Source organism: Penaeus vannamei, chromosome 27 (genome assembly GCF_042767895.1).
Source record: "Penaeus vannamei isolate JL-2024 chromosome 27, ASM4276789v1, whole genome shotgun sequence".
Taxonomy (NCBI): domain Eukaryota; kingdom Metazoa; phylum Arthropoda; class Malacostraca; order Decapoda; family Penaeidae; genus Penaeus; species Penaeus vannamei.
In genome coordinates this window covers 31,702,048-31,714,547 of record NC_091575.1, presented here as the reverse complement: position 1 = coordinate 31,714,547, position 12,500 = coordinate 31,702,048, and the positions used below count along the sequence as shown (strand labels likewise).

Genomic DNA, 12,500 nt, shown 5'->3' with positions numbered 1-12,500 from the left:
TGATCCTTCAATCCTTAATGATATACAGTGTGTGTGAAGCATCGAGAGGAGACACTTCCAATGAATACACTGGTTGTTACCATGTTTGCCATTTCAATACGTGCTCTTCAAGTAAGTTCGGAAACGAGTGATTGGTAGGGGATATGTTGTTAATAAAGTCCTTACGTATTTGAGTAGGTTTTGTAAGATTTTCTCATAGGATTGTAGTTTCTAACAGAGTTGATATGGTTATACTAATGTGTTTTTCGTTAAGATATAATTGCATGATCAAGGCAATGATATATTATGTATTGTAGTTATTCTGCTTTAAATAGATGATGTAGTGATTGGTTTTGCTTGATGACATGACACAAGAACTAAAGATAAATTATCAGCAGTTATGTTTATCTTATTTGTAAGCTGTTCTTATTATACTTAGTATCTATACCATTTACATTGAATTTGCTTTCTGAACAGGTCGAGGGCGGGCACATTACGAGTCCACACAAAGCCTGAGTGAAAGAGTCCTGCAGTGGACGTGCGATGACGAGTGCAAGTACAACTGCATGTGGCACACTACGGAGATATTTGTAAGCAAGGGGCTAGAGATCCCTCAGTTCTTCGGCAAGGTAAGGGTGCTTGCTAATTTCGGTGCTGGGCTTTTTAAATGCCTTAGCACTGAGGTTTTTGCTGCTGATGTAATACAAGTAAAAGACATAAAAAAGGAATTATAATATTCAGAGTATAAAACTTGCAAATAATTGATAAAAGATGTTCACTTTGTTTATCATGGAATCAGACTGTCGAATTGACCTGTGAAGCTAGGTCTGTGCATGGGCCTCTGGGGTTTTGTTTTATTTATTCATCTACTTAATAATAATATTATTATTATCATTATTGTTATGAGATCATCATTATTATCATTATTATTATTGTTATTATTATTTGTATTATTATTATCATTATTACCATTATCGGTATCATTATCATTATCGTCATCATTATTATTATTATTATTATTATTATTATTTTGTATATTTTTTTACATGGATAGCTCCAGGAGTGCTTAGTCTTCGAGGTGTCCTTACTAACTAGGTCAACCTTTTGCTAGTTTTTTTTTTTCTATGTATCACAATTATTATGGTTATTAATGTCATTATTATTAACGTCCTAGTTATTACTGTAGCACTATAAACAAAAAATAATAGTAATGGAAATTAAAACCTCTACAAAAACTTGAAAGTAAATGGGTAAGATCAGGCAGGTATAGTAATTGACTCCTGGGTGTCAAAGAGTTTCTAGAGCTATGCGCGCGTGATCAAAAGGATAAAACAAATCCGCAGTGGACAGTCTATTGAGTACATGCGCACCTGTGTTGATAGGTTGATTAAATGATTAAGGCTTTCTTTGTACTTTGTCATGTGCATTACTCTACACTGACTTTGATGTGATGCATATGAGTTGTGAAAAAAAAAAAAAAAAAAATTAAAGAACTCCTAATTCGTTATAATCTAAACCGCTTGTAAATTGCAGTGGCCATTTGTGCGAGTATGGGGCATGCAAGAACCGGCTGCTGTGCTATTCTCCATCTTTAATCTCTTTGCGCATATTATCAGTCTTCATAAATTCCGCCAAGCTGTGCCCTCTATCGCTCCACTGTATAAGTTTTGGCATGTCCATGCTTTGGTGAGTATGTCTTTGTCAAAGCATTTTGTTTTTCGTTTAAAATAAAGAAGGTTATGACGTAAGATAGATGAAGTACCGTTGGTTTACTTCTGTTTGAAGGAAATGATAATACTGCTGTAATGTCATAGATGCTTACCTGTTAAAAGATAGAAAAAAAAGAAAGAAAATAAAAATGCTTAGGAATGTGAAATCTGTACAGATAGGATGAAAGGGGAATTCAGTGTGTAATTGTTAGAAACAGTGAAATATATATATTGTTACCTAGATAGAAGTGGGAAAAAGTACTGTAAATTTTCACTAGATATCACATCATTGTTTTCATACATTCCAGATTTGCATAAATGCCTGGCTGTGGTCGGTTGTGTTCCATGCTCGGGATACTCCGTGGACAGAGCGAATGGATTACTTCTCGGCCTTTTCTATGGTTCTCTTTTCTCTATTCGGTCTCCTTGTGAGGTATGGAATCAGTAAAAGGCATGTTTTAAGTGTAGTTAGATATATTCATTTTATTGACTGTGACTGTATAGGGAAAATCACTTCTGCATATTGTGTGTTTTGATAGAAACTATTTATTCGCTCTTACTGCAGTAGGCCAGTCATTCATTGTTGAGAACTTTTATCATTAGAAGATTTTTGGTAAATATTAGGTGTAGTGTGTAAGCAAAACAACAAAGGGAAGAGCTGGAAAACCTGTGATTATGCTGAAGATCTTTTCACTTTTTGTTTCTTCCTTTCAAAACCTATTGACATACCCTTAAGAAGCCATGAAGTGAAAAGGACTCTAAGGTAATCCTGTGTTTCCTTGTGCTTTTCTCGTGCTGAAATGGTTTAGTATTTTTGTCTTGTGCTTTTATGAATAATACTGAGATTTGATTTTAATTTTTATAGAGAGTTTTCACTTGTAAATCAGTCTACTCTCAGGATCTCTTATAAACGTTGTAAGAGAATAGTAGCATTTTTACATGAATATTTGAGTATGATAAACATTTTAATATGTGAATAAAGAAAAAATCAGCTGCTCATTTGACTTAGGAATATGATTTTTTATAAGCAATTTAATATCTACAGTAAGATCTCCATCCTTTTACCAGTTTCTTCACATAATCGTAACTTTAAATTGTACGAACATACGCTGTAGGAAAAAAAAAAATTGGTTAGTTGATGATGATTTTTTTACAGACTATCGGGACCACACCACTGGAAGAGGAAGGAAATACTAGGTCTAGTTTGCATACTGTTCTTTACTTACCATGTTTGGTACCTCACTCGAGGGAGATTTGACTACGGGTACAACATGAAGGTCAATATTCTTGTAGGTGAGTGGGTGTCATGGTATTTATTTAGTGTGTTTAGAAGCTGGATGAAGGTTCATGAATTGACTGTCTGATTTGGTGTAGTTTGTTGGTTTAGTTTCTTTTATATATAGAAAAGGAAAGGGTGTGAGTGATTTTTTAACTTTAAATAGGATGCAGGATGCTGGAGATTCATACAAATGGTAAATGCAAATACAATTTTAATCCTTGCACCTTGTTCCTGATCCTCAAATACTTTATCTGTGTTTTTTTCATTAAGTATTTTGCTTTTAGGAAAATCAGAAAAGGTAGTCAATGATTTTAAAGACATACTATTAGTAAATATGAGAAAAGCAAGTCCTTGGTTTTGAAGACAAAGTAAGTAGTAAGTTTCAATATAATTTTTGTTGTCATTAAAAAAAAATCTGCTACTCTGATACTTAATCTTCATATTCAGGGGGATTTTGTTGTAGTAGTTATGTTGTAATCATGAGTTTAGTTTTCCATATTTTCAGGATTATATTTTTATCATTTAGCTGTACTGTGAGTCCTGCTATACAAGTTGTACCTTGAATCTTGATATACATATATTTAACTTTATTTAGTTGTTCTCTAAGAATATATTTTGAAGCAGAGAAGAAAGGTCTACATCATATTTTTCATTATTGATGTATATCTCTTATTGCTAATAGAAATGCAGCAATGTATACATTAATATAAGAAGGGTTTATTTATAACTTACTTTCATGTTGCTTCTGATCTCAGTGGTGTTAATTATGGATTTTTTGTGAGTTGGTAATAGTCAGATTTACCAACACTTATAATTAATTAATTAGATCTTGGACATCCCTCACAGGTATCTTGAACGGATGCGGATGGATAGCTTGGGGTGTTCCTCGTTCCAACAGGCCTCACGTCAGATGGTGCATACTAACTGTTATTGGTGCTGTGGCCTCGATGCTGCTCGAGCTCGGAGATTTCCCTCCTTTCTTCTGGGCTGTCGATGCGCATGCACTCTGGCACTTGGCAACAGCACCCCTCCCATTCATGTGGTACAAGTAAGTGATTTAGAGTTTTTCCTGGTATGGGGTGGTATGAATGAGCTTAGAGAATCTATTTAAGATTGGAAGAGAAGTTGGTTTAGATTATTGAATTTTGGTGGGAACATATTATTAGACGTCAAGAGGAAGAGACTAATATATTGATTAAATTATTTTGTGTTCAGTGCAACAGACCTTCAGACAAGTTATTGTTGCAAAACTATAAAAAAAGATAAATCATTGGATGTTTTTTTCTCCCTCTTTCAGATTCTTGGAAGGGGACTGCAATTATCTCCTGAGAGGGAAAGCATTTGACTATAGAAAGCAAATTTAATATTCAGTTATAGCTAAGTGTGTTGTTATAACAATTTACTAGGAGAATTGAATGACTTGAAATGTTGATAATGTCCAGAATTTTAGTTTTTCAGAAGATTTGTACTTTTATCAAATTTTTTGTGTCTACATTTCCTGTCAGTATGTAGGGTATTGTAGTTCTTTTCCAGTATTTTGTGATGCTATGACAAACGTGTTCAAAAACGAATTCCATGGGTATTTTTGTTGTGAATTTTCTACTTAATGACTTCAAAAACTGTACTTACATAAGCAAAGATAGACCTCAAGAAGAAATTATATGAAAATTGATTGTTATGTTATTGTTTTGTTTTTTTGTTATAGACGTATCTAAAAAGAGTTTATTAGTTGATATAAGTGAATATATGTGTGTATATCTGTATGTATGTATAGCTGTATGTATGTATAACTGTATGTGTATAACTGTATATGTATAATTGTATATGTATATGTGTGTACATTCGAGAAGAAAACATACGGCTTTAGATAATGTTTTCTTTAACTTTTCATGGTGAATTGGGTAGGTGTAAGAAAACATAATAGAAAACCTGATTTAACCAAAGCAGTATTTTCAAGTATCACCAGATTTCCAATCACAATTCAGCAGTATTTATAGGCAGATTGATGAATTATATAGAGATTTTATGCACTGGTTTATGAATACCTTGGATAAGCAGTTTTACCTTAAAGGAAAAGTCTTTGTTAATGGATAATATTTACATAAGCTAGATAAGTATCTAATAGTATATTCATCACAGATTTCCACTTGCTAGAGTGTATATACACAGTGTATGATAATCATGAATGTTGAAAGTATATTAAAATGTTGTCTTTTACATAGAATATATTGTAGATGTCATGTTGTACCTTCCCTTGTAAATGTTTGCTTGATATGTTACAAGTTTATGTTTGTTATAATCTGTTTATGATTTTGTTAATGTGATATGGGTAACCCCAAACATTATATCCCATACTTATATGTACAAATGATAGATGTTGTATTACTGCTAGCCAGTAGAAACATTTCCTTTGTGTTGTCATTTTCCTATTATTTGTTGTATTGTTTGGGTTGTATGACATGGATATATTACAGAGATGTTGTATTGTATTTTGCATAAGTTTGTTAAGCCTTTAAGAATAAAAGCAATTTATGCAGTTCAAGTTGTATTTGATTGTTCCTTATGAAGTTGAAAAATGATGTTATAAGAATTTTTTTTTGCTCCTGAAGGATAGATAAATTTAGAAGTTAGATTCTAAAATGCTGTTTAATGCATGCCTACTTCACAGAAAAATTAGGAAATAAAAGATTATTATAAACAAAAGAAAATGAATATTGGTAAAAGAACTTTTGCTATCTTATACCCCTGTTCCCAGTTATTCTTAATTGATGATTGTCTACTGTCTTGTAATGATTAATCTTTTTAAACTGAGCCACCATAAAGAGATGAAAGCTAAAAAAAAGACAGTAAGAAAGTATACTCATAACGTATATTGTTCTTAAACCTTTTATGTACAGGTGATAATGAGTTGGACAGCTAGAAAGTATAACTATGAAGACCAATACTTGCCTGTTAGTCTAGTAGGCCTATTTTAACCCTTCAGTGACGGGTACATCAATAGCTGTCACGGCTTAATGGCCTATGATGTATATATGCATCATGACTTGCAACAGGGGGGCCTGGCTGTACATAGCTTAGGCCTAACCAAGTCTTGACTGTTGAATAATGTTACATCACAAAAAAATCGAGTCTCACCATGATGGGGTTAAATATAACTTGCAATGGCTGATTCTTTGTCCAGCTTCAAGATAAACCACTTCAGATAACACTGTACAAAATGGTAATTGGTTCGGTAACACTTGTATGGCATGAATATCTCTATTGCTGGTCTTTTTGTGTGGGAATTCTGGAATTTTGTGCAAAATTAAAGTAAGTAGCATTTTAATGCTTTTTGTTCAATAGTTTTCTATTTGGTAACTCACTTTTGAGCAATAAGCCATAGTTGGTTGTGTTATGTATATATATTTTTTGTAATTTCATTATGGTTTTTGTAGTCAGCTCTGAGCTTACAATACTGAAATAGACTGGCCTGAAATGCATATGATTTCATTCATTACAATTATGCATTTTTCAAAATTTTAAGGCTATTACTTATATTATAAATCATTTCCTTCTGACTGTAGTAAAAGTAATCTGTTTTCAGTGTATGAATACAGTAATAGAAAAATGACTGTGTTGAATTTATATTAATTTATACTTGGTCAAATTTATTTACATTTTTAATTATTAAAATGACAAATAGTGAAATTAAATGCAGATTTTGAACAATGCTAAATCATAAATAATCAATAAATGTACATTTTTTCACTTAGCCAAAACAAGTGATTAAGATTCTGAAGTTACTTTATGAAATAATGCAACTAGAAATAAATGGCATGTATTGTAAGATTTCTATATATTTACTTTTTGGTCATGTTTTATTAAGGCAAAGACTAACAAACGGTCTCATACAGCTGCATCTACAGTATCACAATTTTATTAGTTCACTTATCCAAGGTGGCCAGATTTAAACAAAGCACCTCATACAATGTCATTTGTAGGTCCTCAACAGCAGAGGAAATATATTTTTCAAACTTTAAATAATATACAAATACAATACGATGGGGTTAGAGAAACAATTGTCTTTAAATTATGTTAAATTATGTTACAACTGTAGGAGATTATGGTTAACAAGGCAGTGGAATCAGCACTACTTTTACATCAATAATCTTACTTTTTTGGCTTTTAAAAAGTAGACTGTGTAAGTGTAACGGCAAGAACTTTGATGCACAAGTATGAGTTTTTATCATTTAAGATAGAGTCATACTCAGGAACACATTTGGCGACGGAGATTGGGTACATAACATTAAATTGCATAATTCTTAGTCTATGAGCACCATTGATAACAAAAGAACACTGTTAAGTAGTTCAGAAGTCAGATTTAATTGGACACAAACACTGAACTGAGCTGTGGCAGTGATGACAAAAATTAGTGATGGAAGTACATTAGCATGTCTTATTTAAACATTTGGAATTCACTTTTAAGCATTCATATTAAATAAAGAGTATTGTGTCCATATCAAATGAGTAATAATTTAATTTTGGCTGTGTAACTACATTTTTGCCAGCTTAATTTCTTTATGCAAAAGCCTATTAGAGTGATCGTATGTTGAATGCTAATCTTTTTTTTGTTTCTGACCTAATATTCATGATAATTTTTCTATTCAACTTGCAGAAATAAAGTGGTTGACCTAAAGATTCAAAGTATATCTCATATGAACACTACTACTTTCTTTCAGTAATTAATTAACCAGGGACAGAAATGTTATTTTTACTTGGTCCTATTTTTGTTATTTCTAGTCTGTCGATCAATCTTGGAGATGTGTAGTTTCTTCTCAAGGTCTTGGATAAGCTGCTCCGGAAGAGCCATACTCCTGGAAGATAATTTGACAGTGTGAATAACATTATGGAAAAAACACTGTACTTCAATTGTTTGTAAGAAATTTTACAACTACCTTTATCAGAATTTCAAATGGAAGTGAAAGCTACGACAAAAATACGATTAACCTGAATGTTATCATATAATATAACAATATCACATCAAAATAACAACTTTCATTATGCAGCAATTGTCAACAAACACTACTATCATCTTGCTTCTGGCTGTATAATGATATTTGTATAGACTGTAAAAAGTACCCAAAAGTTTATCCTCACATGATAACCCCTCAAAAAAGAAAACAATTACACTACCTGAGTTACATAAAAAAAATATGAATTACAATGACTATCTTCACAATGCCAGAGATGTATTTGACTAGTTTCCATCATATCTCCGTCAGGAATACCGGTACAATACATCTCACTGTTAAAGATATCCAGTCTCATTCATACATGTTTCTTCTACATCTAATGTAATGTGCACTGTACTACCTGAGTTCCCGCATGGTGTCCAACTTACAGTTACCTATTCTCAATTACACTTTTTCTTCTACATCTCACGTAATGTGCACTGTACAGCCTATACTACCTGAATTCCCTCACGGTGTCCAACTTACGTTATTCTTGTACATCTGTCACAATGAACACTGTACTACCTGAGTTCCTGCATGGTGTCCAACTTCAGTCTAACAAGGGCCGCTTCTTTCTGCTTAATTCTCAAAGCCTCTTCCTCCTTCTCCCTCTTCAGCTGGTCGGCCTCCTTCGCTCGCACCGCCTCCTGGTACTTGATCTGGTCTCGGATTCTTGACTCGTAGTCTTCCTTGTCCTGTCAGAGAAGGTCTTGTGTAAATAATACTTAGCAAGGCTGGATGGTATGCCTTCACACTCCTGTCCCCTGCAGCTGCCTTCCTCCTTCAGCAGATTCAGGTGTCCTTTGCTTTCACTTTTGATATTACAAGGGAAATAAAGCACCCGTTCTTGTAGGAAATCGCAGCATAAGAGAACCTATCTTCAGAAGAGGAGATGGAGAGAGACGACTGACCGACCTCTCCGTCCTCAGCACCCGGGGAGACGGGAGATGGGGGGGGGGGCGTCTCTTTGGGGTCCTACATCTACTTTCAGAAAAAAAAAAACACAATTCAAGATCCTTGTCATTCACCTGCACTAAAGCCACTTCCTTTTGCTCCTATCTTGCCATGGATGGGATCTTAGAGAGAAGGGGGGGGGGGGTAAATACACTGTTAGGAACTATGGGAAAATTTGGGACATTACCTTTATATCTGAGGTGGGTAAGGAATTTTCATATTACTATTATTATTTGTTGTTAATCAAGTATTGGGCTCGTATACCTTTTAACGAAGTATCATATTTTGATAAAACGTAATGTCTATACTTTGAAGTTAATATCAAAAGTAATTTCAAACAGCCTGCAGCATTTTTGCGTATTCCTTGAAATAATTTAATTGAAATTCTTCGCTTATTATTTTTGTGACAGATAAAATAAAAAGATACATCATTAATTTCAGTTACAATAGTTAATTGAAATAACGCAAAGAAATGATACAATATTCTGAAACCTAACTTTTTAAATGATTTGGCCTCAGGAAACATAATGTATTTTGTAGCTTTCCTCTATGAAATACCATTTTTAAGAGATTTTATTAAGGGTGAATCAGCCCTTCAAAGTGACACACACACACACACACACTCACTCATACTCACACACTATCTATCTATCTATCTATCTATCTATCTATCTACCTCTACCTCTACCCCTCTCTCTCTCTCTCTCTCTCTCTCTCTCTCTCTCTCTCTCTCTCTCTCTCTCTCTCTCTCTCTCTCTCTCTCTCTCTCTCTCTCTCTCTCTCTCTCTCTCTCTCTCTCTCTCTCTCTCTCTCTCTCTCTCTCTCTCTCTCTCTCTCTCTCTCTCTCTCTCTAGTTTTAACATAGTAGTATCCAGTAGGAAAATATTCACGAAAAGGTAAACAGCAAAGCATAAGGAGCGATGTTCTTAACCACGAAAAAGTGTCGCCAAAGGTATAAAACTGAGACTATCCAATTAGGGGGGGATGTCTCGTAACCAATCAGCTGATATTAACTAATTATCTGAGAAATTGACTGAGTAGGAAGTTAGAGAGGGGGGGGGTTAGATTTAAATTTTAATCGATCAGCTGTTCACATCTTTAACGTATATTTGACGGGTGTGAATATATAGCATTACCATATGCATTACCCAAAATTGTCGTCACTGAGTGGGTGGAGCAACAGTGGGTATCGCTCCCACATCTCAACCAATCAGCAAACGATCTCCTAGTCACGTGGGAGGCGGAGAGACATTCCTCGACCAATCAGCTTAGACCTTTCATAGGGGGGTGGAGAGGATGAGGGGGATAATGTTTATCAACCAATCAGCTGATCGCATACATATTGGGGGGAGGGGGGAAGGGAGGAGGGAGGGAGGGGCTGGGTCGGCAATCGCTGAGTCATAGGAAACGACAATAGTTATGCATAGTTGAGTAGTTAGAGCCTATTGTTGGTCCTTAACAACCGTCCTTCCTATTTACATTATGTAAGAGGACCTTTTGTGAGCGATATTAAAGCGATCGAGGCTTTTGTTGTCATGTTTTCAAATATTGTCAATGGGAATGTCTATTTGTTTGTGTGTGTGTGTGTGTGTGTGTGTGTGTGTGTGTGTGTGTGTGTGTGTGTGTGTGTGTGTGTGTGTGTGTGTGTGTGTGTGTGTGTGTGTGTGTGTGTGTGTGTGTGTGTGTGTGTGTGTGAGTGAGTGAATGTTCCCTCACTATATTTATTTATACCTTTGGAAATGATAACAGTAATAATGATAATGATAATCACAGTCATATAACAGGAATAACAACAACAGCATCATGAAAAATAATAACAATTACCCCAACAACAATAGCAATAAAAATAATAACAGCAATACTAATAAAAACAAGAACAATAATAATAAAAAACAATAATAACAAAAAATAATGATAATAACAAAAAAAAAAAACAATCATAATAATAAAAAAATAATCATAATAACAAAAATAGAACAAACAACAAAAAATCAACAAATCAACAACAAAAAAACACAACCCCTCCCCTCCCCCTCCCCCCACCTCAACCTCACCCACACCCCCACCTTCCTCGCCCTCCCCATCCACCCTCCCCCTCCCCACACACCCCACCCCCCTCCTTCCTCCCCTCCCCCCACCCCTCAACCCCACCCACACACCCACCTTCCTCGCCTTCTCGATCTCCCTCCTCTCCCCCTCCCCCCACCTCTCAACCCCACACACACCCACCTTCCTCGCCTTCTCGATCTCCCTCCTCTCCCTCTCCCTCGTGATCATCCAGTGGTCCGTGACCCTGAGCAGCTCCTTCTTCTGCGCCAGCGCCGCCTCCATCCGGGACCTCTGGCGCTCCTCCACCTGCTGGCGCCTCTCCTGGCTCACCTGGGCGTCGCGGTCCGCCTTCGTGCGCGCCGCCTCCAGGGCCCGCTGGCGCCACTCGCGTTCCATCTGCGGGAAGGGGGGGTGAGTGAGGGAGGGATGGGGGGTGAGTGTGGGGGTGGGTGAAGGGGGGTGAGTGAGGGGGTGGGGTAGGGGGTGGGGGGGGGTGAGTGAGGGGGGTGGGGTAGGGGGTGGGGGAGAGGAGGGAGGGGGGGAGTGAGGGAGGGGGGATAGGTAGGAAGAGAGAGAGAGAGAGAGAGAGAGAGAGAGAGAGAGAGAGAGAGAGAGAGAGAGAGAGAGAGAGAGAGAGAGAGAGAGAGAGAGAGGAGGTGGGAAAGGAGAGGGAAGGATAAGGAAGAAAATGAGAAAGCGAAAGAGACGAGAAAAAAATAGGGCGAAAAAATCAGGATAACGAGGGAGAAAATTGGAGAGAGAAGAAAGAAGAAAAAGAGAGAAAGAAAGAAAGAGAATATAGGAGAAAACATGAGAGGGAGAGAAGGACAAGGACAACGAAGGAGAGAATGATGGAAACAAATATGAGACGGAGGAAAGAAAAGAGAGCGTAAGAGGAGGAAAGAATAAGAGGAATGAGGAAGAAAATGAAAGGAGGTAATGAGGGGGAGAAAGTACGAGAAAATTAAAAGAAAAATTGCACGAAGAACAAATCCTATATTGAGCTCATACAAATCCACAGACAAATTAAGCACACGCCCATTTATCTACCTCTCCACTCACAACACGCCCACCAACCACCTCATAAAAAGAAACACTCACAATCTCATTCATATACTCACCAGAGTAGCCCCTCCCCCTACAACCTCATTCACTAGCCACTAAGCTTGTTTACTCTTTCACAAACTCACCAAGGGGGTTTACTCACAACTATATTCACAAAAAAGTCACCTCCACCAACAACCTCATTCACAACACCCACTAAACGCATTCACCTGTTAACTTTATTCACAAATACACCAAACCCCTCCAATCACAACCTCATTCACAAAACGGTACGTCTACCCACAACCTCATTCACAAAAAAGTGTCTCTGCTTGAACATTCATTCACACTCCCCCTGTGTGCTTCCAACCGCCATTTCATTCATAAAAAATAACGCATCCACTCACAACTTCATTCGCAATACTCAACCAAATTCGTCTACATCACAACTTCATTCACAAAACTCACTATGCGTTACCACCCACAATTTCATTC

General features: G+C 36.3%; 2 protein-coding genes across 3 annotated transcripts in view; one reads left to right on the top strand and one right to left on the bottom strand.

The window, feature by feature from the left end:
* The window catches only part of PGAP3 (Per1-like protein PGAP3), a 7,983-nt gene extending 2,474 nt beyond the window's left edge, over positions 1-5,509 (top strand). For both annotated transcript variants that reach the window (XM_027382806.2, XM_027382807.2), the window contains exons 2-8: positions 1-111; positions 457-608; positions 1,513-1,665; positions 1,997-2,121; positions 2,845-2,981; positions 3,814-4,015; positions 4,265-5,509. The exon at positions 1-111 is cut by the window's left edge. In XM_027382806.2, coding sequence (XP_027238607.1) covers positions 1-111; positions 457-608; positions 1,513-1,665; positions 1,997-2,121; positions 2,845-2,981; positions 3,814-4,015; positions 4,265-4,331 — 947 coding nt within the window. In that variant the 3' untranslated portion in view covers positions 4,332-5,509. The remainder of the gene's footprint in view (positions 112-456; positions 609-1,512; positions 1,666-1,996; positions 2,122-2,844; positions 2,982-3,813; positions 4,016-4,264) is intronic.
* A 1,293-nt stretch (positions 5,510-6,802) lies between these two features.
* Positions 6,803-12,500, bottom strand: part of LOC113829614 (cilia- and flagella-associated protein 45) — an 18,255-nt gene continuing 12,557 nt past the window's right edge. The window contains exons 9-11 of the mRNA XM_070141176.1: positions 11,142-11,357; positions 8,484-8,653; positions 6,803-7,820 (exon numbers count right to left, since the gene is read on the bottom strand). Of these exons, the coding sequence (XP_069997277.1) occupies positions 7,718-7,820; positions 8,484-8,653; positions 11,142-11,357 (489 nt within the window). The 3' untranslated portion in view covers positions 6,803-7,717. The remainder of the gene's footprint in view (positions 7,821-8,483; positions 8,654-11,141; positions 11,358-12,500) is intronic.